This window comes from Nerophis ophidion, linkage group LG24, assembly GCF_033978795.1.
Source record: "Nerophis ophidion isolate RoL-2023_Sa linkage group LG24, RoL_Noph_v1.0, whole genome shotgun sequence".
NCBI lineage: Eukaryota > Metazoa > Chordata > Actinopteri > Syngnathiformes > Syngnathidae > Nerophis > Nerophis ophidion.
The window spans coordinates 7,590,585-7,617,578 of record NC_084634.1 but is presented as its reverse complement, the minus strand read 5'-3'; the positions used below and the strand labels follow the sequence as shown (position 1 = coordinate 7,617,578).

Below are 26,994 nucleotides of genomic sequence, written 5' to 3'. Positions count from 1 at the left end.
ACAACCTGTAGTCCATTCGAACAGCGTCACATAATATATGCGGCTTATAAACACACAAAAGTAAATGCAATGCATACTTGGTCAACAGCCATACATGTCACACTGAGGGTGGCCCTAAAAACAAATTCCATCCATCCATCCATCCATCTTTTTCCGCTTATCCGAGGTCAGGTCGCGGGGGTAGCAGCCTAAGAAGGGAAGCCCAGACTTCCCTCTCCCCAGCCACTTCGTCTAGCTCTTCCCGGGGGATCCCGAGGCGTTCCCAGGCCAGCCGGGAGACATAGTCTTCCCAACGTGTCCTGGGTCTTCCCCGTGGCCTCTTACCGGTTGGACGTGCCCTAAACACCTCCCTCGGGAGGCGTTCGGGTGGCATCCTGACCAGATGCCCGAACCACCTCATCTGGCTCCTCTCGATGTGAAGGAGCAGCGGCTTTACTTTGAGTTCCTCCCGGATGGCAGAGCTTCTCACCCTATCTCTAAGGGAGAGGAAACTCATTTCGGCCGCTTGTACCCGTGATCTTATCCTTTCGGTCATGACCATAGGTGAGGATGGGAACGTAGATCGACCGGTAAATTGAGAGCTTTGCCTTCCGGCTCAGCTCCTTCTTCACCACAACAGATCGGTACAACGTCCGCATTACTGAAGACGCCGCATAAACAAATTCAAAACTGTTAAATGACAAAACACATTTCAGGAGAACAGCCGCACCATAACACAACATAAACACAACAAAACAAATACCCAGAAACCCTTGCAGCACTAACTCTTCCGGGATGCTACAATGTACCCCCCCCCCACAGCAGCCTAAGCAGGGAAGCCCAGACTTCCCTCTCCCCAGCCACTTCGTCTAGCTCTTCCCGGGGGATCCCGAGGCGTTCCCAGGCCAGCCGGGAGACATAGTCTTCCCAACGTGTCCTGGGTCTTCCCCGTGGCCTCCTACCGGTTGGACGTGCCCTAAACACCTCCCTAGGGAGGCGTTCGGGTGGCATCCTGACCAGATGCCCGAACCACCTCATCTGGCTCCTCTCCATCTGGAGGAGCAGCGGATTTACTTTGAGTTCCTCCCGGATGACAGAGCTTCTCACCCTATCTCTAAGTGAGAGCCCCGCCACACGGCGGAGGAAACTCATTTCGGTCGCTTGTACCCGTGATCTTATCCTTTCGGTCATGACCCAAAGCTCATGACCATAGGTGAGGATGGGAACGTAGATCGACCGGTAAATTGAAAGCTTTGCCTTCCGGCTCAGCTCCTTCTTCACCACAACGGATCGGTACAAAGTCCGCATTACTGAAGACGCCGCACCGATCCGCCTGTCGATCTCACGATCCACTCTTCCCTCACTCGTGAACAAGACTCCTAGGTACTTGAACTCCTCCACTTGGGGCAGGTTCTCCTCCCCAAACCGGAGATGGCACTCCACCCTTTTCCGGGCGAGAACCATGGACTTGGATTTGGAGGTGCTGATTCTCATTCCGGCCGCTTCACACTCGGCTGCGAACCGATCCAGTGAGAGCTGAAGATCCCGGTCAGATGAAGCCATCAGGACCACATCGTCTGCAAAAAGCAGAGACCTAATCCCGCGGCCACCAAAACGGAACCCCTCAACGCCTTGACTGCGCCTAGAAATTCTGTCCATGAAAGTTATGAACAGAATCGGTGACAAAGGACAACCTTGGCGGAGTCCAACCCTCACTGGAAATGTGTTCGACTTACTGCCGGCAATGCGGACCAAGCTCTGGCACTGATCGTACAGGTAGCGGACTGCCATAATAAGACAGTCCGATACCCCATACTCTCTGAGCACTCCCCACAGGACTTCCCGAGGGACACGGTCGAATGCCTTCTCCAAGTCCACAAAGCACATGTAGACTGGTTCAAGACCTTCATTTTCTCAAAATCCATTTAATAACAATGATTTTCAATGATCCGTGGAAACAAAAATCGACAGAGCAGGTGATTGCTGTTCCACCCTAGGCTTGGCCTCCTCCTCAGGGATTCATCTCACCTTAGCTCTTGGATGTTGGCCTCTTTGTTGCCGTAGCTCTGAGGCCTTCAGCAGCTGGTACAGATCCCTGGCCTCAGTCTCCCAGTGCAGAAGCTCAGCGAGGCGACTGTCAAGACCCGAAACGCTGTGCTGCAAATCGGCACACACCTTCTCTGCTTCGCACAGAGTGTGTTTTGCCTGTTTTAAACATGGACGGTAACAGGCATGAGCATCTTTGATGTTAGTAACATAAAAAAAAATAATCGTTAGGTCTGTAAATGTACTTCAAGCATGGCCATCTTTAGTGTCTTTAATTCATCCGAGGGTCCTTCTGAGGATGAATCAAGAGCATCCAGATCCACTTCCTTTATCTTCCTCAGCATGAACTGAAGGATAAAACACAAGCACTTCTTCAGAATAAAGGCTACCAGATAAACAATGGTTGATAAATATATATTTATGTTTTAATTAGTGGTGGGCAAATTAATGCGTTAATACTAAAACGGCCTTCTTTCATCTCCGTAATATCGCTAAAATTCGCTCCATTTTGTCCACTAAAGACGCCGAGATCATTATCCATGCGTTTGTTACGTCTCGTCTCGATTACTGTAACGTATTATTTTCGGGTCTCCCCAAGTCTTTGGGTTCCGGGGGGAGTATGGTTGCAAAGCTGAAACTTAAAGGAATGTGGCTTGGCAATGTCTTGCTGAAATAAGCAGGGGCGTCCAAGTGTTTGATGAGCATTCCTCAACTTTATCAGTATTTATTGCCACCTTTCCCAACTTCTTTGTGACGTGTTGCTGGCATCAAATTCTAAAGTTAATGATTAGTTGCCAAAAAAAAAAAATGTATCAGTTGAACATCAAATATGTTGTCTTTGTGGCATATTTAACTGAGTATGGGCAAATTATTGTGTTCCGTTTATATTTACATCCAACACAATTTCCCAACTCATATGGAAACGGGGTTTGAACAATGTCTTTTAGTTTTAATAATCCTGACCTATTGAAGAGTGGACTTGTGTGGTCTCTATATCCCACAGTAAAACTGATACGAATTGCTGTTTTCTGTGAAAGAAATGAAGGCATTATTTTACTGTGATATGTATTTCCCCATATCTCTGCACAATAATTGAAATAAGGTAGAATAATTGAGCTATATAACATTCTCATTGTATTATACGGTAAGTTCGGTCCTTGGCCCTGCACTCTTCAGCATCTACATGCTGCCGCTGGGTGACATCATACGCAAATACGGTGTTAGCTTTCACTGTTATGCTGATGACAGCCAACTCTACATGTCCCTAAAGCTGACCAACACGCCGGATTGTAGTCAGCTGGAGGCGTGTCTTAATGAAATTAGACAATGGATGTCCGCTAACTTTTTGCAACTCAACGCCAAAAAAACGGAAATGCTGATTATCGGTCCTGCTAGACACCGACCTCTATTTAATAATACAACTTTAACATTTGACAACCAAATAATAAAACAAGGTGACTCGGTAAAGAATCTGGGTATTATCTTCGACCCAACTCTCTCCTTTGAGGCACCCATTAAAAGCGTTACTAAAACGGCCTTCTTTCATCTCCGTAATATCGCTAAAATTCGCTCCATTTTGTCCACTAAAGACGCCGAGATCATTATCCATGCGTTTGTTACGTCTCGTCTCGATTACTGTAACGTATTATTTTCGGGTCTCCCCATGTCTAGCATTAAAAGATTACAGTTGGTACAAAATGCGGCTGCTAGACTTTTGACAAGAACAAGAAAGTTTGATCACATTACGCCTGTACTGGCTCACCTGCACTGGCTTCCTGTGCACTTAAGATGTGACTTTAAGGTTTTACTACTTACGTATAAAATACTACACGGTCTAGCTCCATCCTATCTTGCCGATTGTATTGTACCATATGTCCTGGCAAGAAATCTGCGTTCAAAGGACTCCGGCTTATTAGTGATTCCTAGAGCCCAAAAAAAGTCTGCGGGCTAAAGAGCTTTTTCCGTTCGGGCTCCAGTACTCTGGAATGCCCTCCCGGTAACAGTTCGAGATGCTACCTCAGTAGAAGCATTTAAGTCTCACCTTAAAACTCATCTGTATACTCTAGCCTTTAAATAGACCTCCTTTTTAGACCAGTTGATCTGCCGCTTCTTTTCTTTCTCCTATGTCCCCCCCTCCCTTGTGGAGGGTGTCCGGTCCGATGACCATGGATGAAGTACTGGCTGTCCAGAGTCGAGACCCAGGATGGACCGCTCGTCGGGACCCAGGATGGACCGCTCGCCTGTATCGGTTGGGGACATCTCTACGCTGCTGATCCGCTTGAGATGGTTTCCTGTGGACGGGACTCTCGCTGCTGTCTTGGATCCGCTTGAACTGAACTCTCGCGGCTGTGTTGGAGCCACTATGGATTGAACTTTCACAGTATCATGTTAGACCCGCTCGACATCCATTGCTTTCGGTCCCCTAGAGAGGGGGGGGGGTTGCCCACATCTGAGGTCCTCTCCAAGGTTTCTCATAGTCAGCATTGTCACTGGCGTCCCACTGGATGTGAATTCTCCCTGCCCACTGGGTGTGAGTTTTCCTTGCCCTTTTGTGGGTTCTTCCGAGGATGTTGTAGTCGTAATGATTTGTGCAGTCCTTTGAGACATTTGTGATTTGGGGCTGTATAAATAAACATTGATTGATGATTGATTGATAATTACGAGTTAACTCATCAATCTATTAACACCGACAATTATTTTACCGCACATTTGCGTATGTTGTTTACATACTTTTATTTTGTTAACGCCTTTTCTTAACAAGATGGCGTCGAGGGGCTCTTGGTAAAGATGGAACATTTGGCAAAAATACCGGACAATTCTGCTAATTTCATGGCTGGCTTACAGCGTGGTCACTCCGGGATCACTTACGACCGCCAGACAATTCTGAATGTGGATCGATCGGGCCGTTTTGGACTGAATGACGCGTGCTTGCTAGCATGGGAATACTTTGCCGGCTACATCCAGCGGCCTGTGAAGCAGCGGAGTATATGTGTTGTCTGTCTATTTATCAATAATGCAGACGAGGAGTGTTGGCTGAGTTCTTAACATTTACTTTCAGAGCGTGCATATCACAACATACAAGATGCCGTCATGGCGACACACAACAACCTGTTGCATGCTGGGTAGGGTAGTTCTTTTTGTCCCTGGCTCATAACATCACAATATAGTACCATGTATATGATGCGTTCAGTTTATCAAAGCACCAAGCAAACAATCGGAAAATTCCCATCATATCAATTCCTAGATATGGTCATAATTATTTTAAGTGCACTACGCGGAATAAACACAACATTATTAATATTGCTACTACGGATAATTTGATCAAAAATTCCCTAAAACAGCCCTCTACCTATAATATAGGTTTTTCAAACATAAGATCCCTGATTAAAAAAAAAAAAAAATCTGCTGTTACCTCAAAAAATTGCCTGTTCAGATGTTATGATTGTGGCTCAGAGATTTGTATGTAGATTATATTTATTTTCCATAACAAACAGGATAACTTAAATACCCTGGCAGTGGTAGTAATAAGCTTAAATGTTTGTATTTACATCTTTTGAGTCGATTTTCATAAAATATGCTATTTAACTGCTGCTGTTTAACAAGGACTGATTTAAATTGTGTTTGCACAACAAATGTTTTGGCGCTTTTGTTCATGTGGGAGAATATTCCAATAAAGGTGCACTACACACTACTTTTGAATTCATTATTGGGCTTTGCATATACAATGCAGTTAATCGCGATTAATCGGAGAAATAGTGCGATTAACTTCGATTACAATTTTTAATCGTTGCCCAGCCCTAGTTTTAATATTATTGTCTTAACCGTGGTGACCATCCATGAAGTGAAGTGAAGTGAATTATATTTATATAGCGCTTTTTCTCTAGTGACTCAAAGCACTTTACATAGTGAAACCCAATATCTAATTTTTACATTTAAACCAGTGTGGGTGGCACTGGGAGCAGGTGGGTAAAGTGTCTTGCCCAAGGACACAACGGCAGTGACTAGGATGGCGGAAGCGGGGATCGAACCTGCAACCCTCAAGTTGCTGGCACGGCCGCTCTACCAACCGAGCTATACCGCCCCATGGTTTCCAAGTAGGCTACACCACTTTGTCAATGCCTTATCTCACCTGTATTCTTTTCCTATAGATGCGTAAAGGACCCGCCATTGTCTCCACAGGTTCTTTGAGAAGAAGACTTGACTCCTCGACCAGAGCCTGAAGGTCTTGAGGTCTGGTCTCAATATCAACATCGCACTTGTCTGTGCAGTCCTGGATAAAAAAAAACACAAAAATGATCTTCACTTGAGTAGAACCAACTTAGCAGAAGAGTTTTACTGGTAAATGTTTGTGTCATGCAACATGTGACAACAATGAGGTTACAAGTGCAAAGTATGCATGTTAGGCTCCGATGAAGACGTTACTCGCAGGAATAATTACGATGAGCAGAGTAGGGCTGGACGATACGGCCTTTTTTTTTAAATCTCAATATTTTTGGGCCATGTCAAGATACACGATATATATCTCCATATTTTGCCTTAGCCTTGCATGAACACTTGATGCATATAATCACAGCAGTATGATGATTCTATGTGTCTATATTAAAACATTCTTCTTCATACTGCATTAATATATGCTCATTTTAAACTTTCATGCAGAGAAGGAGATCACAACTAAACTGTTTAAGCAGTGGCACAAACATTCACGTCATTTCCAAAACAGAAAGTGCAAGATTGTCAGAGACATTTTAAAACAAGCTATTAAGTGCAGTTTTGTGCATGATGTCACTAAGATGACATATCAAAACAACTAAATTAAAGTGCACTTTTTGTACAGAACGCCACTACAATAGTTTAAATCAAATAAAGTGCACTTTTGTGCACGATGTCACCAAAAATATTTCAATAACAGTCAAATAAAAATGAGCTGCATAATAAGAAATCAAATAGTGTATGTCCTTCGCTATGTGGTAGGTTCCTGCGGACGTTATCTCCTTCTGCTGATGACTATTTCTTTCATACGGTGTTGATGTGAAAATGGTTGACTCTGCATTTTTTGGGAGTGGCACCGAACGGAGATGTTGACATGCAGAGTTTCAAGCACTCTTCATCCTCTAGCACAGGGGTGTCAAACTCAAATACAGAGTGGGCCAAAATTTTAAACGGAACAAAGGTTGAACAAATTAACCTTTTAATAGGGACCCAAACAAGTTTTGCATTAGATATTGAACAAGCAAGGCTTATAGAACTTACGTGACATGCAAAATCCAGTTTCAAATAATAATAATAATTAAAAGAATATCAATGGCATCCATCCATCCATCCATTTTCTACCGCTTATTCCCTTTCGGGGTCGCGGGGGGCGCTGGCGCCTATCTCAGCTACAATCGGGCGGAAGGCGGGGTACACCCTGGACAAGTCGCCAAATTGCCAAATTGCCACTGCTTGATAACTGTTTAAGCAGTGCCACAAACATTCACGTCATTTCCAAAACAGAAAGTGCAAGATTGTCAGAGACATTTTAAAACAAGCTATTAAGTGCACTTTTGTGCATGATGTCACTAAGATGACATGTCAAAACAACTAAATTAAAGTGCACTTTTTGTACAGAACGCCAATACAATAGTTTAAATCAAATAAAGTGCACTTTTGTGCATGATGTCACCAAAAATATTTCAATAAGTCAAATAAAAATGAGCTGCATAATAAGAAATCAAATAGTGTATGTCCTTCGCTATGTGGTAGGTTCCTGCGGACGTTATCTCCTTCTGCTGATGACTATTTTTTTTCATACAGTGTTGATGATGAAATGGTTGCCTCTGCATTTTTTGGGCGTGGCACCGAACGGAGATGTTGACATGCGGAGTTTCAAGCACTCTTCATCCTCTAGCACAGGGGTGTCAAACTCAAATACAGAGTGGGCCAAAATTTTAAACGGAACAAAGGTTGAACAAATTAACCTTTTAATAGGGACCCAAACAAGTTTTGCATTAGATATTGAACAAGCAAGGCTTATAGAACTTACGTGACATGCAAAATCCAGTTTCAAATAATAATAATAATTGAAAGAATATCAATGGCATCCATCCATCCATCCATTTCCTACCGCTTATTCCCTCTCGGGGTCGCGAGTAGCTGGCGCCTATCTCAGCTACAATCGGGCGGAAGGCGGGGTACACCCTGGACAAGTCGCCAAATTGCCAAATTGCCACTGCTTGATAACTGTTTAAGCAGTGGCACAAACATTCACGTCATTTCCAAAACAGAAAGTGCAAGATTGTCAGAGACATTTTAAAACAAGCTATTAAGTGCACTTTTGTGCATGATGTCACTAAGACGACATATCGAAACAACTAAATTAAAGTGCACTTTTTGTACAGAACGCCACTACAATAGTTTAAATCAAATAAAGTGCACTTTTGTGCATGATGTCACCAAAAATATTTCAATAACAGTCAAATAAAAATGAGCTGCATAATAAGAAATCAAATAGTGTATGTCCTTCGCTATGTGGTAGGTTCCTGCGGACGTTATCTCCTTCTGCTGATGACTATTTTTTTCATACAGTGTTGATGTGGAAATGGTTGCCTCGGCATTTTTTGGGCGTGGCACCGAACGGAGATGTTGACATGCGGAGTTTCAAGCACTCTTCATCCTCTAGCACAGGGGTGTCAAACTCAAATACAGAGTGGGCCAAAACTTTAAACGGAACAAAGCCGCGGGCCAAGGTTGAACAAATTATCCTTTTAATAGGGACCCAAACAAGTTTTGCATTAGATATTGAACAAGCAAGGCTTATAGAACTTACGTGACATGCAAAATCCAGTTTCAAATAATAATAATAATTGAAAAAATATCAATGGCATCCATCCATCCATCCATTTTCTACCGCTTATTCCCTTTCGAGGTCACGGGGGGCGCTGGCGCCTATCTCAGCTACAATCGGGCGGAAGGCGGGGTACACCCTGGACAAGTCGCCAAATTGCCAAATTGCCACTGCTTGATAACTGTTTAAGCAGTGGCACAAACATTCACGTCATTTCCAAAACAGAAAGTGCAAGATTGTCAGAGACATTTTAAAACAAGCTATTAAGTGCAGTTTTGTGCATGATGTCACTAAGACGACATGTCAAAACAACTAAATTAAAGTGCACTTTTTGTACAGAACGCCACTACAATAGTTTAAATCAAATAAAGTGCACTTTTGTGCATGATGTCACAAAAAATATTTCAATAACAGTCAAATAAAAATGAGCTGCATAATAAGAAATCAAATAGTGTATGTCCTTCGCTATGTGGTAGGTTCCTGCGGACGTTATCTAATTCTGCTGATGACTATTTTTTTTCATACAGTGTTGATGATGAAATGGTTGCCTCGGCATTTTTTGGGCGTGGCACCGAACGGAGATGTTGACATGCGGAGTTTCAAGCACTCTTCATCCTCTAGCACAGAGGTGTCAAACTCAAATACAGAGTGGGCCAAAATTTGAAACGGAACAAAGGGCCAAGGTTGAACAAATTAACCTTTTAATAGGGACCCAAACAAGTTTTGCATTAGATATTGAACAAGCAAGGCTTATAGAACTTACGTGACATGCAAAATCCAGTTTCAAATAATAATAATAATTGAAAGAATATCAATGGCATCCATCCATCCATCCATTTCCTACCGCTTATTCCCTCTCGGGGTCGCGGGGGGCGCTGGCGCCTATCTCAGCTACAATGGGGCGGAAGGCGGGGTACACCCTGGACAAGTCGCCACCTCATCGCAGGGCTAACACAGATAGACAGACAACATTCACACACTAGGGCCAATTTTAGTGTTGCCAATCAACCTATCCCCAGGTGCATGTCTTTGGAAGTGGGAGGAAGCCGGAGTACCCGGAGGGAACCCACGCATTCACGGGGAGAACATGCAAACTCCACACAGAAAGATCCCGAGCCTGGATTTGAACCCAGGACTGCAGGACCTTTGTATTGTGAGGCAGACGCACTAACCCCTCTGCCACCGTGAAGCCCTATCAATGGCATATCAAATAAAATTTAAATAAACATTTTATGTCTTTTTTTCTATTTGCAATCTTCGGAGGTAAATATCAATTTTTTTCCACAGGCTAATAATACATTTGAAAATAAAATAACAATAATGAATGAACCAAACATTCAAGTCTTGAAGTAGCAAGAGAAAATGTTAATTATTGGTCAGTTTGCTGGAAGTTTCCCGGAAGAGTTAGTGCTGCAAGGGTTTCTGGGTATTTGTTCTGTTGTGTTACGGTGCGGATGTTCACCCGAAATGTGTTTGTCATTCTTGTTTGGTGTGGGTTCACAGTGTGGCGCATATTTGCAAAAGTGCTAAAGTTGTTTATACGGCCACCCTCAGTGTGACCTGTATGGCTGTTGACCAAGTATGCTTTGCATTCTCTTGTGCGTGTGTGTGTAAAAGCCACAAATATTATGTGACACGCTGTTGGTATGGAGGAAAAGCGGACGTGACGACAGGTTGTAGAGAACGCTAAAGGCAGTGCCTTAAATGCACGCCCCCAATATAGTTGTCCAGGTGGAAATCGGTAGAAATTCGGGAGAATGGTTGCCCCGGGAGATTTTCAGGAGGGGCACTGAACTTCGGGAGTCTATCGGGAAAAACTAGGAGGGTTGGCAAGTATGAGTATTAGCGGTGAATGCGGTGTTACAGCGGCGGGCCAGAGTTTGACACCCGTGCTTTAGCAGGTGACTTTTCAAAAGATGCTACATATTAGCAGTGATGCTACTTTTCGTAGCAACGCTTTTGCCTCACACTTGACAAATTACGGTTGTCTCTCCGACATATTCCCACTTGGAGCCAAACCCCCGCCAGACGATGGACCCCCTGCTGTTTTTCTTGGGAATTGATTCTTGGTTCATTTATTACCAGATTGGCACCTTCTTTCTCTCTTTTTACCACTCACACCACAGCTAACGTTACCCATGCCGTTACCTCTCTGCTACGCGAGGGCGTATACTTTTGTGACGTATGTAAGAAGGTGCGCTTGCTGTCTGTGAGAAGGAGAGACAACAAATCAATCAATCAATCAATCAATCAATCAATGTTTATTTATATAGCCCTAAATCACAAATGTCTCAAAGGACTGCACAAACCATTACGACTACAACATCCTCGGAAGAACCCACAAAAGGGCAAGGAAAACTCACACCCAGTGGGCAGAGAGAATTCACATCCAGTGGGACGCCAGTGACAATGCTGACTATGAGAAAACCTTGGAGAGGACCTCAGATGTGGGAAACCCCCCACCCCCCTCTAGATGGATGTCGAGCGGGTCTAACATGATACCGTGAAAGTTCAATCCATAGTGGCTCCAACACAGCCGCGAGAGTTCAGTTCAAAGCGGATCCAAGACAGCAGCGGGAGTCCCGTCTACAGGAAACCATCCCAAGCGGAGGCGGATCAGCAGCGTAGAGATCTCCCCAACCGATACAAAGAGTGGGAAGAGCCTGTAGTGTAATGCCCGCAGCTAAAAGCAACTGCGTGAGAACGTATACTCGAATATCACGATATAGTTATTTTCTATATCGACCAGAGACAAGCCCACGATATATCGAGTTTATCGATTTATAGCCCAGCCCTAGAGCAAAGCCTTGTTCCAAACAAAGTCAAATCACCTTCACATCTTTACAATAAATACTGCCTTTCAATATAAACCTACCAAAGTGTTTCCTTGGTGGAATTTTTCCCAGTTCATGTTGAGTTTTTGCAGCTCCCCCGCCAGGCTCTTGCTGCTCTGTGGGTCGGTCGACTCCATCAAAAAGTTGGCCACCTCGCTCAGGTGAGCTCGTCGGGACCCCCACTCAGCCAAGGACTCGGGTGTCACCTTCGTTCAAGTGTAAAAGAGACGAAAAAGTTAACAGGTCAGTTCGGACTGCGCCGCAATTTTTTAAAAACCTTTGGCTGGGGACCGTATTTCTGTCCGGCTAAGCTCTGCTCGAGCCACGCCTCCATGGAGCTGATCCCATCACTGTAAGAGTCCCAGGCGGTCAGCACCCGTTCCAAGTCGCTTTTGGCCGACGTCACCTCCACCAGAGCTGCTGCCGTGTCCTCCTCTATCTGCGTCACTTGTTGACAAACCTGGGGGTAGTCGGCAGCTGCAAAGCACGAAACCATTAGCCCTGCCTTCGTTAGCTCGACGATCATATCTGAGGAATTTAGGAAAACAGGAGACATACCGAGGGCAGACTTGCTGGAGTATTTCTCAGCAACCTGCTTCAACTTACAAAGGGCTGCTTCCAACATAGAAGGTATCCCTCGATTGTTTACCAGGTCCTGTTTCAAACACATTCAAAGCACATCCATCATCTTCCGCTTATCCGAGGTCGGGTCGCGGGGGCAACAGCCTAAGCAGGGAAACCCAGACTTCCCTCTCCCCAGCCACTTCGTCTAGCTCTTCCCGGGGGATCCCGAGGCGTTCCCAGGCCAGCCGGGAGACATAGTCTTCCCAACGTGTCCTGGGTCTTCCCCGTGGCCTCCTACCGGTTGGACGTGCCCTAAACACCTCCCTAGGGAGGCGTTCGGGTGGCATCCTGACCAGATGCCCGAACCACCTCATCTGGCTCCTCTCGATGTGAAGGAGCAGCGGCTTTACTTTGAGTTCCTCCCGGATGGCAGAGCTTCTCACCCTATCTCTAAGGGAGAGGAAACTAATTTCGGCCGCTTGTACCCGTGATCTTGTCCTTTCGGTCATGACCCACAGCTCATGACCATAGGTGAGGATGGGAACGTAGATCGACCGGTAAATTGAGAGCTTTGCCTTCCGGCTCAGCTCCTTCTTCACCACAACGGATCGGTACAACGTCCGCATTACTGAAGACGCCGCACCGATCCGCCTGTCGATCTCACGATCCACTCTTCCCCGACTCGTGAACAATACTCCTAGGTACTTGAACTCCTCCACTTGGGGCAGGGTCTCCTCCCCAACCCGGAGATGGCACTCCACCCTTTTCCGGGCGAGAACCATGGACTCGGACTTGGAGGTGCTGATTCTCATTCCGGTCGCTTCACACTCGGCTGCGAACCGATCCAGCGAGAGCTGAAGATCCCGGTCAGATGAAGCCATCAGGACCACATCATCTGCAAAAAGCAGAGACCTACTCCTGCGGTCACCAAACCGGAACCCCTCAACTGCGCCTAGAAATTCTGTCCATAAAAGTTATGAACAGAATCGGTGACAAAGGACAGCCTTGGCGGAGTCCAACCCTCACTGGAAATGTGTTCGACTTACTGCGTCCCAAAGCACAATCGTTTCCTATTCGACAGTTCCCGTAGAGCGGTAGAATCCTGTAGCTACCTGACCACGACATTAAAGAGGATGGCCGACCCAACAGTCAACGTTTAAGAATCGCAAATATAAAAAAATGTCTGTTGTGAACAAGGAAGACAACTCACATTCCATTCCTGCAGCAGCACTCTGATTGCCTCCGGAGAGAGATAAGGACTCTTCCATAAACGGACTTTGGTCCAGATCTGCCCCAGCAAATCCAACACAGTGTGACGGTGCTGGAGGTACTCCAGCTTGATCCCATGGTACTTTGCGCTCACTCTTACGCCGGTGAATCTGCAGACGCACACACGTTATTTCACCATAAGCAGTGTTTGGATACCAATCTGATTCCACACACCGATTCAACAGCAATACGAAAACAATAAAATCTATTTTTTTTAACCATTTCCTTCTCGTACATATTTTTCTTTTTACGTCAGGCTGCGGTTTTTGACAGCTGAGCTGCAATCTCGGCGAAAATGCTGATTATCGGTCCTGCTGGACACCGACAACTATTTAATCATTCCAATTTAACATTTGACAATCAAACAATTAAAGGTTTTTGTTTCATGTCTCTCCGACATTCTTACCGGAAGTTACAAGCAATTTTGTCTGTGTTTTCTTCCTAGGAGCAGTTTTTTCAGTGTTTTATTCAAAAAATAGCGCTAGAGCGCAATTTTGAGTTTTGGGGTTTTTGTTTTTTTTCATTAAATCGCAATATTTGCCAGTCCTTATGTGTGCGCCAAGTTTGGTGACTTTTGAAGCATTTTAAAGGGGTCAAATTACAGCGCAAAGAGGCAAAAATTGCATTTTTTGCAAACATTTTATTTTGAAGGGGTTTTTGTGATTCCCAAAGCCCAAAAAAAGTCTGCGGGCTATAGAGCATTTTCCGTTCGGGCTCCAGTACTCTGGAATACCCTCCCGGTAACAGTTCGCGATGCCACCTCAGTAGAAGCATTTAAGTCTCACCTTAAAACTCATTTGTATACTCTAGCCTTTAAATAGACTCCCTTTTTAGACCAGTTGATCTGCCGTTTCTTTTCTTTTTCTTCTATGTCCCACTCTCCCGTGTGGAGGGGGTCCGGTCCGATCCGGTGGCCATGTACTGCTCGCCTGTGTATCGGCTGGGGACATCTCTGCGCTGCTGGTCCGCCTACGCTTGGGATGGTTTCCTGCTGGCTCCGCTGTGAACGGGACTCTCGCTGCTGTGTTGGATCCGCTTTGGACTGGACTCTCGCGACTGTGTGGGATCCATTGTGGATTGAAGTTTCACAGTATCATGTTAGATCCGCTCGACATCCATTGCTTTCCTCCTCTCTAAGGTTCTCATAGTCATCATTGTCACCAATGTCCCACTGGGTGTGAGTTTTCCTTGCCCTTATGTGGGCCTACCGAGGATGTCGTGGTGGTTTGTGCAGCCCTTTGAGACACTAGTGATTTAGGGCTATATAAGTAAACATTGATTGATTGATTGATTGATTTGCCAACTTCCTGTACATTTTTGCTGAAAGAAGTGAGTCAATGAAAATTGGGTCTAAGTCAGACCTACATAGGAGTTTTCGTTTCATGTCGCTATGACATTCCGAACAGAAGTTACATGCAGTTTTGTCTGTAATTTTTTCCTAGGGGGCGCTAGAGCGCAATTTTCATTTTGGGGGATTGGTTGCTTAATATGTTGGGGAAAGTTTGCTACACCGACGTGTGTGTCAAATTTGGTGAGTTTTGAAGCATGTTAAGGGGGTCAAATTACAGCGCGTAGGTGCGGAATGATAATAAAACAGCAGTTTCAATAGGGTCCTTGGCCCATGGCAAAGGACTCCACTGGAGTCCTTTGCCATGGGCCTGTGGACCGTATTTATGAGGACTTAAAGGAAACTAAATGTGCTCAAATATAGCTACAAATGAGGCATAGTGATGCAATATGTACATATGGCTAGCCTAAATAGCATGTTAGCATTGATTAGCTTGCAGTAAATATGCCTGATTAGCCCTCCACACAAGTCAATAACATCAACAAAACTCACCTTTCTGCATTCACGCACAACATTAAAAGTTTGGTGGACAAGATGAGACAGAAAAAGAAGTGGCATAAAACACGTCTTAGAAAGTCGGAGAAAGTTACACATGTAAACCAGGGGTCGGCAAACTTTAACACTCAAAGAGCCATTTTGACCCGTTTCACAAAATAAAGAAAACAAAAGGGAGCCACAAAACTCTTTTGAAACCTCAAAGTGCAAGTTAAAGCTCTACTATGCAAAGCAAAAGCCATTTATCAACAACATCCAGAATTGCCGATCTGTAATTTCACCCCCTTAACATGCTTCAAAACTCACCAAATTTTGCACACATATCAGGACTGGCAAAAACTGCCGTTTAATAAAAAAAACAAACCCCAAAAATCTAAATTGCGCTTAGCGCCCCCTTGGAAAAAACCCAGACAAAACTGCATGTAACTTCAGTTAGAAATGTCGTAGAGACATGAAATAAAAACCTCTATGTTGGTCTGACTTAGACCAGGGCTGGAGTAGCGGCGGCAGCGGCCGAAGGCGGACCCGACCAACGCTGCTTGTTTTTTTTGCTTTTTGTGCTATGTTCGCACCTTATTATGAAAACTTTATGTTAGTGCGGCCCGCGAGTTTTATAAAATGCCGCTTAACGGCATCACACTTGCCAGCCCTCCCAATTTTTCCTGCAGACTTCCAAAATTCAGAGTAACTGTTCTCTCGATAGTCTGCTGATTTTCACCTTAACAATGATGTGGACGTTCTATGACCACGCTGCCTTTAGCGCCCCCTACAACCTGAACTAACAGCTTTGCCAGCCCATTTACATGCTGTATGTGGCTTCTGCAGACACTCGTAAGTGATTGCAAGGCATACAGGTCACACTGAGTGTGCCCGTTTAAACAACTTTAACACTCTTACTAATATGGGCCACACTGTGAACCCACACCGAACAAGAATGACAAACACATTTCGGGAGAACATCCGCACTGTAACACAACATAAACACAACAGAAGAAATACCCAGAATTCCATGCATCCTTAACTCTTCCGGGCAACATCGGTTGAGGTGGGCAGGGTTTGGTGGTAGCGGGGTGTATAATGTAGCCCGGAAGAGTTAGGGATGCATGGAGTTCTGGGTATTTGTTCTGTTGTGTTTATGTTGTGTTACATTGCGGATGTTCTCCCGAAATGTGTTTGTCATTCTTGTTCATAACTTTTATGGACAGAATTTCTAGGCGCAGTCAAGGCGTTGAGGGGTTCCGGTTTGGTAGCCGCAGGACTAGGTCTCTGCTTTTTGCAGATGATGTGGTCCTGATGGCTTCATCTGACCGGGATCTTCAGCTCTCGCTGGATCGGTTCGCAGCCGAGTGTGAAGCGACCGGAATGAGAATCAGCACCTCCAAGTCCGAGTCCATGGTTCTCGCCCGGAAAAGGGTGGAGTGCCATCTCCGGGTTGGGGAGGAGACCCTGCCCCAAGTGGAGGAGTTCAAGTACCTAGGAGTCTTGTTCACGAGTGAGGGAAGAGTGGATCGTGAGATCGACAGGCGGATCGGTGCGGCGTCTTCACTAATGCGGACGTTGTACCGATCCGTTGTGGTGAAGAAGGAGCTGAGCCGGAAGGCAAAGCTCTCAATTTACCGGTCGATCTACGTTCCCATCCTCACCTATGGTCATGAGCTTTGGGTCATGACCGAAAGGATAAGATCACGGGTACAAGCGGCCGAAATGAGTTTCCTCCGCCGTGTGGCGGGGCTCTCCCTTAGAGATAGGGTGAGAAGCTCTGCCATCCGGGAGGAACTCAAAGTAAAGCCGCTGCTCCTTCACATCGAGAGGAGCCAGATGAGGTGGTTCGGGCATCTGGTCAGGATGCCACCCGAACGCCTCCCTAGGGAGGTGTTTAGGGCACGTCCAACCGGTAGGAGGCCACGGGGAAGACCCAGGACACGTTGGGAAGACTATGTCTCCCGGCTGGCCTGGGAACGCCTCGGGATCCCCCGGGAAGAGCTAGACGAAGTGGCTGGGGAGAGGGAAGTCTGGGTTTCCCTGCTTAGGCTGTTGCCCCCGCGACCCGACCTCGGATAAGCGGAAGATGGATGGATGGATTCTTGTTTTGTGTGGGTTCACAGTGTGGCGCATAATAGTAAGAGTGTTAAGGTTGCCTATATCACAACCCTCAGTGTAACCTGTATGGCTGATGACCAAGTATGCCTTGCGGGCACTTGTGTGTGCTAACAGACGGCGCACTCTTCATGTGACCGACCTGGTGTTAAAGCTGGCGCGAAGACATGTTTTTGAGGATGGTAAAGGCATTGCCATCACGGAACGGCGGCCTCAATATTGTTGTCCGGGTGACAATCGGGGGATGTTATACCCCGGGGAATTCTGGAAGAGTCACTGAGACCCGGAAACCTCCCGGAAAAATTGGTGGGGTCGGCGATTATGCAGCTGAGCCACATCAAAGTGGTCAAAGAGCCGCGGGTTGCCGACCCCTGATGTAAACAAACCTACGGTGAGTTCAAGGACCGCCAAAATTAGTAGGACAAAAACGACGGGCGCCAAACACTCGAATCAGTGAAGCATGTTTAATATGAACAGTGTGCTTTATAACAATGAGGGAGGTTTGTGTCATGTTTGTCCTCCAACAGAAACCATATTAAAACAAAAAATATGTTTTTTTCGCGTCATCTTTTTCCATTTTTCATACATTTTTGAAAAGGCTAGAGTAAAATTATTCATGATGTAAAATAATATCTATCCACAATTAACCGCACTTTATTTGGAGTTAACTAAAAAAAAAAAAAATGCGATTGATTGCAATTAAAATTTTTACCGGTTTGACAGCCCTATTTATTACTGTTCCATTAAACCAATATTTGTAATATTTGCCCGCTCTTGGTTATTACGGTTCTTATTTTTTTTTTGATTCAGGAACATGTTAATTGGAGCACGCTGCAAAAATGTACCTTTAGCATTGTTTTATTCCAACTAAAAGGTGAACGATCCAAAGGATGAAGTGTCCTCACCTTCTCTTCAGCTCCTCCATCTTTTCAGCGGGGACCAGCATGTTTCCGTACTCATCCTGGTTCAGGAAGGCCTGGAAAGTCTTCAATTGTTGGGGCATCTCCTCTTGGCAGACCTGCAACGATATCAATCAATCAATCAATCAATCAATGTTTATTTATAGAGCCCAAAATCACCAGTGTCTCAAAGGGCTGCACAAGCCACATCGACATTCTCGGTTCAGATCCCCCGTAAGGGCAAGGAAAAACTCACAACCCGGTGGGATGTCAATGAGAATCAATCAATCAATCAATGTTTATTTATATAGCCCCACATCACAAATGTCTCAAAGGACTGCACAAATCATTACGACTACAACATCCTCGGAAGAACCCACAAAAGGCAAGGAAAACTCACACCCAGTGGGACGCCAGTGACAATGCTGACTATGAGAAACCTTGGAGAGGACCTCAGATGTGGGCAACCCCCCCTCTCTAGGGGACTGAAAGCAATGGATGTCGAGCGGGTCTAACATGATACTGTGAAAGTTCAATCCATAGTGGCTCCAACACAGCCGCGAGAGTTCAGTTCAAGTGGATCCAAGACAGCAGCGAGAGTCCCGTCCACAGGAAACCATCTCAAGCGGAGGCGGACCAGCAGCGTAGAGATGTCCCCAACCGATACACAGGCGGGCGGTCCATCCTGGGTCCCGACGAGCGGTCCATCCTGGGTCTCGACTCTGGACAGCCAGTACTTCATCCATGGTCATCGGACCGGACCCCCTCCACAAGGGAGGGGGGGACATAGGAGAAAGAAAAGAAGCGGCAGATCAACTGGTCTAAAAAGGAGGTCTATTTAAAGGCTAGAGTATACAGATGAGTTTTAAGGTGAGACTTAAATGCTTCTACTGAGGTAGCATCTCGAACTGTTACCGGGAGGGCATTCCAGAGTACTGGAGCCCGAACGGAAAACGCTCTATAGCCCGCAGACTTTTTTTGGGCTCTAGGAATCACTAATAAGCCGGAGTCTTTTGAACGCAGAATGACTATGAGAAACCATGAATTAAGTTGAAAAACTTATTCAGGTGTTAGCATTTAGTGGTCAATTGTACGGAATAGGTACTGAACTGCTTTTGGCAGATGATGTGGTCCTGATGGCTTCATCTGACCGGGATCTTCAGCTCTCGCTGGATCGGTTCGCAGCCGAGTGTGAAGCGACCGGAATGAGAATCAGCACCTCCAAGTCCGAGTCCATGGTTCTCACCCGGAAAAGGGTGGAATGCCATCTCCGGGTTGGGGAGGAGACCCTGCCCCAAGTGGAGGAGTTCAAGTACCTAGGAGTCTTGTTCACGAGTGAGGGAAGAGTGGATCGTGAGATCGACAGGCGGATCGGTGCGGCGTCTTCAGTAATGCGGACGTTGTACCGATCCGTTGTGGTGAAGAAGGAGCTGAGCCGAAAGGCAAAGCTCTCAATTTACCGGTCGATCTACGTTCCCATCCTCACCTATGGTCATGAGCTTTGGGTCATGACCGAAAGGATAAGATCACGGGTACAAGCGGCCGAAATAAGTTTCCTCTCCCTTAGAGATAGGGTGAGAAGCTCTGCCATCCGGGAGGAACTCAAAGTAAAGCCGCTGCTCCTTCACATCGAGAGGAGCCAGATGAGGTGGTTCGGGCATCTGGTCAGGATGCCACCCGAACGCCTCCCTAGGGAGGTGTTTAGGGCACGTCCAACCGGTAGGAGGCCACGGGGAAGACCCAGGACACGTTGGGAAGACTATGTCTCCCGGCTGGCCTGGGAACGCCTCGGGATCCCCCGGGAAGAGCTAGACGAAGTGGCTGGAGAGAGGGAAGTCTGGGCTTCCCTGCTTAGGCTGTTGCCCCCGCGACCCGACCTCGGATAAGCGGAAGATGATGGATGGAGGTACTGAACTGTGCAATCTACTAATAAAAGTATCAATCAATCAATCAAATTGGCGAGGACCGCAGATGTGGGTGACACACCCCCCTCTCCCCCCTCTAGGGGCATACTTGCCAACCCTCCCGGATTTTCCGGGAGACTCCCGAAATTCAGCGCCTCTTTGGAAAACCTCCTGGAAGAAATGTTCTCCCGATATTCACGCCCCCTCCAGCTCCATGTGGACATGAGTGGGGACAGCCTGTTTTCACGTCCGCTTTCCTGTTATATAAACAGCTTGCCTGCCCAATCACGTTACAACATCTACGGATTTTTAATAAAAAAACTGCACACACAAGGAGACGAAGCAGAAGAAAGTTACAGCCATCTGTAATAAAGTGATTCTATGTTGTCTGTTGCCCTCTCCTGGTGAATGTTGGCTATAGCGTTATGGGGTTGCTTTTTGAATGGCCAACGATTTACGTGGTGTTGTGCACCTGACGGCAAGTGACTCTCGCCAGTACGCAAATGGCAGAACAAAGGTTACTCAAATAGTGAAAGGTTAGTGTTGTTGTTGTTTTTTTAATAACCAGCAAGCACAGTACAGTTAGTAGAACAACTGTGTTTTTCCTCCTTCCTTTTTTTTTTTTTCTGCCGCTTATTCCCGTTCGGGGTCGCGGGGGGCGCTGGCGCCTATCTCAGCTACAATCGGGCGGAAGGCGGGGTACACCCTGGACAAGTCGCCACCTCTTCGCAGGGCCAACAACTGTGTTTTTATTACAGTGTATTTGATAGGTGCCGTCTGAAATTCAACTGCTGATCCGCCTCCGCTTGGGATGTTTTCCTGCTGGCTCCGCTGTGAACGGGACTCTCGCTGCTGTGTTGGATCCGCTTTGGACTGGACTCTTGCGGCTGTGTTGGATCCATTATGGATTGAACTTTCACAGTATCATGTTAGACCCGCTCGACATCCATTGCTTTCGTCCTCTCCAAGGTTCTTAGTCATCATTGTCACCGACGTCCCACTGGGTCTGAGTTTTCCTTGCCCTAATGTGGGCCTACCGAGGATGTCGTAGTGGTTTGTGTTGTGGTTTGTGCAGCCCTTTGAGACACTAGTGATTTAGGGCTATATAAGTAAACATTGATATATATATATATATATATATATATATATATATATATATATATATATATGTGTATGAAATACTTGAGTTGGTGAATTATACTCGTCCCCTCTTAACCACGCCCCCCACCACGCCTCCTCCCCACCCCCGGCCACGCCCCCCAGACCTCCCGAAATCGGAGGTCTCAAGGTTGGCAAGTATGACCGGATGCAATGGACGTCGAGTCGGTCTAGCATAATATTGTGAAGACACACCTCCGACTATCAGGTACTATTAAACTCACTAAAACACTAGCAACACAATAGAAAGATAAGGGATTTCCCAGAATCATCCTAGTAAATGTGTCTAAAAACCTCGTAATCCGTCCCAATGCAATCGCATTTTTTTTTAACATGTTTTTTTTTTTTTTTTCTAGTCCGTCGCTATCAATATCCTCAAACACGAATCTATCATCCTCGCTCAAATTAATGGGGAAATTGTCGTTTTCTCGGTCCGAATAGCACTTTTTGTTGGAGGCTCCCATTAAAATCAATATGTGAGGAGCCATCAACATGTGACGTCATCGTCTGCGACTTCCGGTAGAGGCAGGGCTTTTCTCTTAGCACCGAAAGTTGCAAACTTTAATGTGGATGTTCTCTACTAAATCCTTTCAGCAAAAATATGGCAATATCGCAAAATGATCAAGTATGACACATAGCATGGACCTGCTATCCCCGTTTAAATAAGAACATCTCATTTCAGTGTGTGAATGGGTAAATTCACACACACATTCACACACTGACATGATCTCCCCTGAGAGAGCATGAAGAGGTTGAGGTAGGCGGTGTTGGGAGAGTTAGTGCTGCAAGGGGTTCTGGGTATTTGTTCTGTTGTGTTACGGTGCGAATGTTCTCCGGAAATGTGTTTGTCATTCTTGTTTGGTGTGGGTTCACATTGTGGCGCATATTTGTAACAGTGTTAGATGGCGTGGCGCAGCTGGGAGAGTTTGCCGTGCGCCACCCGAGGGTCCCTGGTTCAATCCCCACCTAGTACCAACCTTGTCACGTCCGTTGTGTCCTTGAGCAAGACACTTCACCCTTGCTCCTGATGGGTGCTGGTTGGCACCTTGCATGGCAGCTCCCTCCATCAGTGTGTGAATGTGTGTGTGAATGGGTGAATTCACACACACATTCACACACTGACATGATCTCCCCTGAGAGAGCATGAAGAGGTTGAGGTAGGCGGGGTTGGGAGAGTTAGTGCTGCAAGGGTTTCTGGGTATTTGTTCTGTTGTGTGACGGTGCGAATGTTCTCCGGAAATGTGTTTGTCATTCTTGTTTGGTGTGGGTTCACAGTGTGGCGCATATTTGTAACAGTGTTAGACGGCGTGGCGCAGTTGGGAGAGTTTGCCGTGCGCAACCCGAGGGTCCCTGGTTCAATCCCCACCTAGTACCAACCTCGTCATGTCCGTTGTGTCCTTGAGCAAGACACTTCACCCTAGCTCCTGAAGGGTGCTGGTTAGCGCCTTGCATGGCAGCTCCCTCCATCAGTGTGTGAATGTGTGTGTGAATGGGTAAATTCACACACTGACATGATCTCCCCTGTGAGAGCATGAAGAGGTTGAGGTAGGCGGTGTTGGGAGAGTTAGTGCTGCAAGGGATTCTGGGTATTTGTGTGTGAATGTGTGTGTGAATGGGTAAATATGGAAGTAGTGTCAAAGCGCTTTGAGTACCTTGAAGGTAGAAAAGCGCTATACAAGTACAACCCATTTATCATTTATTTACCAGCCATAGGGAGAACCCAACGGGATCACGAGGGCAGCAGCGTAAAAACATCCCAAAACATTCACCTTGAGTTGCTCCTGTTTTTCCTTGGCTTCGTCCGCAGCCCGGCCATGGTCCAGAGGGTCCCCCTCTTCCTCGGCCAGGACCGCCTCGGTTCTCAGAAGCCATCGTGCCACCAGGTCCAGAGGAGCCGGCAGCCTCACGTCTAACTCTATTTTGTACTCGCGTAGCTGCGGCAGGGTGGGTTGCCAGTGACGTCAAAACCACGTAAAACCAACTCCGTGGGTAGATAGGTGCAGACCGAACCTTTTCTGTGAGGGCATCCCACGCCTCCCGAAGGGCTCGCTGCTCCTCGCTCAGCATGGAGCTTCGTCTCATGGCGGTCAGCAGAGGCACGATGGGGCGTCGCTGCTCGTTGAAAGACACCAGAAAGGTCTGGAACACCTGAGACAGGCGCGCGGAAAATCAATCACTCGGGCACGACCTCACGACAAACTTGAAAAGTTTAACAGACTACTCCTTCTTTTACAATTGAAGTTCAAAAAGTGGCTTTGGAGCAAACGGAGCTGCTCACACGGTCAATAAGGTGGCCACTATGTTTGACGGATCAACTTCAATCAATCAATCAATGTTTATTTATATAGCCCCAAATCACAAATGTCTCAAAGGACTGCACAAATCATTACGACTACAACATCCTCGGAGGAACCCACAAAAGGGCAAGGAAAACTCACACCCAGTGGGCAGGGAGAATTCACATCCAGTGGGACGCCAGTGACAATGCTGACTATGAGAAACCTTGGAGAGGACCTCAGATGTGGGCAACCCCCCCCCCCCCCTCTAGGGGACCGAAAGCAATGGATGTCGAGCGGGTCTAACATGATACTGTGAAAGTTCAATCCATAGTGGCTCCAACACAGCCGCGAGAGTTCAGTTCAAGCGGATCCAACAGCAGCGAGAGTCCCGTCCACAGGAAACCATCTCAAGCGGATCAGCAGCGTAGAAACGTCCCCAACCGATACAGGCGAGCGGTCCATCCTGGGTCCCGACGAGCGGTCCATCCTGGGTCTCGACTCTGGACAGCCAGTACTTCATCCATGGTCATCGGACCGGACCCCCTCCACAAGGGAGGGGGGGACATAGGAGAAAGAAAAGAAGCGGCAGATCAACTGGTCTAAAAAGGAGGTCTATTTAAAGGCTAGAGTATACAGATGAGTTTTAAGGTGAGACTTAAATGCTTCTACTGAGGTAGCATCTCGAACTGTTACCGGGAGGGCATTCCAGAGTACTGGAGCCCGAACGGAAAATGCTCTATAGCCCGCAGACTTTTTTTGGGCTCTAGGAATCACTAATAAGCCGGAGTCTTTTGAACGCAGATTTCTTGCCGGGACATATGGTACAAAACAATCGTCAAGATAGGCTGGAGCTAGACCGTGTAGTATTTTATACGTAAGTAGTAAAACCTTAAAGTCACATCTTAAGTGCACAGGAAGCCAGTGCAGGTGAGCCAGTACAGGCGTAATGTGATCAAACTTTCTTGTTCTTGTCAAAAGTCTAGCAGCCGCATTTTGTACCAACTGTAATCTTTTAATGCTAGACATGGGGAGACCCGAAAATAATACGTTACAGTAGTCGAGGCGAGACGTAACAAACGCATGGATAATGATCTCAGCGTCTTTAGTGGACAAAATGGAGTGAATTTTAGCGATATTACGGAGATGAAAGAAGGCCGTTTTAGTAACGCTTTTAATGTGTGACTCAAAGGAGAGAGTTGGGTCGAAGATAATACCCAGATTTTTTACAGAGTCACCTTGTTCTATTATTTGGTTGTCAAATGTTAAAGTTGTATTATTAAATAGAGGTCGGTGTCTAGCAGGACCGATAATCAGCATTTCCGTTTTTTTGGCATTAAGTTGCAAAAAGTTAGCGGACATCCATTGTTTAATTTCATTAAGACACGCTTCCAACTGACTACAGTCCGGCGTGTTGGACTTAAATTGTCTTTGTGAGAGGATGTAGATGAGGTGTAGTTGTATTCTATATTAAGTATGTGTCCATGAAAGGGCATTTTATGACTTTATTTGATTACATCCTATATCAGGGGTAGGGAACCTATGGCTCTAGAGCCAGATGTGGCTCTTTTGATGACTGCATCTGGCTCTCCGATAAATCTGAGCTGACATTGCTTAACACGATAAGTAATGAATAATTCCGCTGGTAATCACGATGTTAAAAATAACGTTCAAAATATAAAACATTTTCATGCATTTTTAATCCATCCATCCGTTTTCTACCGCACCTGTTCAAGAAGTTGCGTTAATGGTAAGAAGCTAAGTATTTATTATTGGTTAGTGTGGGGCTTGCCCCTCTGGGGGTTCTTCAGACCACCAAGCACTGACATGAGAGCCTGTTTCAAGGTTACAATATTGTTTCATTTTTCAAGAAGTCTTTCAGTTGCTTTCCAGCAATAGTATTTTTCTCTTTGGTTCTCGCTCGGGCTCTGGCTCCAGCCCCAATCCCGTCTCTCTTCCTGGCTGCTTCTCATAACAGAGCGACAGGTGATTAGATAACAATTTCCAGGTGGGCCATCTATGCACCTGTCGCTGATTTCTAGGCCGGTCCTGGCAACACCCCAGTTTGCTCCAAGCTCAAAGGCCACGCCCCTTCCACAGTTAGCTTCAGAATAACAATGTTATTACAAAGAAAAAGAGACCTATTATACTCTAGAAGTATTGGTCCTACTTAAAAATGCACGCGTTTAGTTGTGTTCAGTGTTTGAAAAATATATGGCTCTTACGGAAATACATTTTAAAATATTTAGCTTTTCGGCTCTCCCTGTCCTATGGTATGATTTTATTGTCATAATTTTATTGCATGATTTTTGTATCACTTTATTTTAGGTAGCCAGGGCCTGCAGATGGAAATTAGCTATTTAGCTATAATTTGGTACAGAACATATCGTTTTCCGTTCGGGCTCCAGTACTCTGGAATGCCCTCCCGGTAACAGTTCGAGATGCTACCTCAGTAGAAGCATTTAAGTCTCACCTTAAAACTCATCTGTATACTCTAGCCTTTAAATAGACCTCCTTTTCTTTCTCCTATGTCCCCCCCTCCCTTGTGGAGGGAGTCCGGTCCGATGACCATGGATGAAGTACTGGCTGTCCAGAGTCGAGACCCAGGATGGACCGCTCGTCGGGACCCAGGATGGACCGCTCGCCTGTGTATCGATTGGGGACATCTCTACGCTGCTGATCCGCCTCCGCTTGGGATGGTTTCCTGTGGACGGGACTCTCGCTGCTGTCTTGGATCCGCTTTGAACTGAACTCTCGCGGCTGTGTTGGAGCCACTATGGATTGAACTTTCACAGTATCATGTTAGACCCGCTCGACATCCAGTGCTTTCGGTTCCCTAGAGAGGGCGGGGGGTTGCCCACATCTGAGGTCCTCTCCAAGGTTTCTCATAGTCAGCATTGTCACTGGCGTCCCACTGGATGTGAGTTTTCCCTGCCCACTGGGTGTGAGTTTTCCTTGCCCTTTTGTGGGTTCTTCCGAGGATGTTGTAGTCGTAATGATTTGTGCAGTCCTTTGAGACATTTGTGATTTGGGGCTATATAAATAAACATTGATTGATTGATTGATTGATCTGTCTTTGAGTTTAATGTTTCTGTGCATTGTCCCTTCAAATAAAGACTCAACTAAACTTGACTTCACGCGTTAGTGCTTTGAAAAAAGGAGGACCGGAACACATACCTGGTAACGCTCCGAGTAGGTCTCGTCCTCGGTGGAGTTCCAGCCCTCCATCAGCTCTTCGTAGGCCTGAAGCAGCCAACACGAGACCTCCTGGGCCTTACGGTCCGGCGTCGCCTGGCAAGCAA

The 26,994-nt window shown here is 46.2% G+C and overlaps 1 protein-coding gene across 1 annotated transcript in view; it reads right to left on the bottom strand.

The window, feature by feature from the left end:
- The window catches only part of syne2b (spectrin repeat containing, nuclear envelope 2b), a 408,840-nt gene that overhangs the window by 325,559 nt on the left and 56,287 nt on the right, over window positions 1-26,994 (bottom strand). Inside the window, exons 11-21 of the mRNA XM_061886295.1 lie at window positions 26,870-26,983; window positions 23,427-23,564; window positions 23,186-23,350; window positions 18,361-18,473; window positions 13,457-13,625; window positions 12,241-12,337; window positions 11,960-12,159; window positions 11,724-11,888; window positions 6,155-6,295; window positions 2,271-2,372; window positions 2,008-2,184 (exon numbers count right to left, since the gene is read on the bottom strand). Coding sequence (XP_061742279.1) covers window positions 2,008-2,184; window positions 2,271-2,372; window positions 6,155-6,295; window positions 11,724-11,888; window positions 11,960-12,159; window positions 12,241-12,337; window positions 13,457-13,625; window positions 18,361-18,473; window positions 23,186-23,350; window positions 23,427-23,564; window positions 26,870-26,983 — 1,581 coding nt within the window. The remainder of the gene's footprint in view (window positions 1-2,007; window positions 2,185-2,270; window positions 2,373-6,154; window positions 6,296-11,723; window positions 11,889-11,959; window positions 12,160-12,240; window positions 12,338-13,456; window positions 13,626-18,360; window positions 18,474-23,185; window positions 23,351-23,426; window positions 23,565-26,869; window positions 26,984-26,994) is intronic.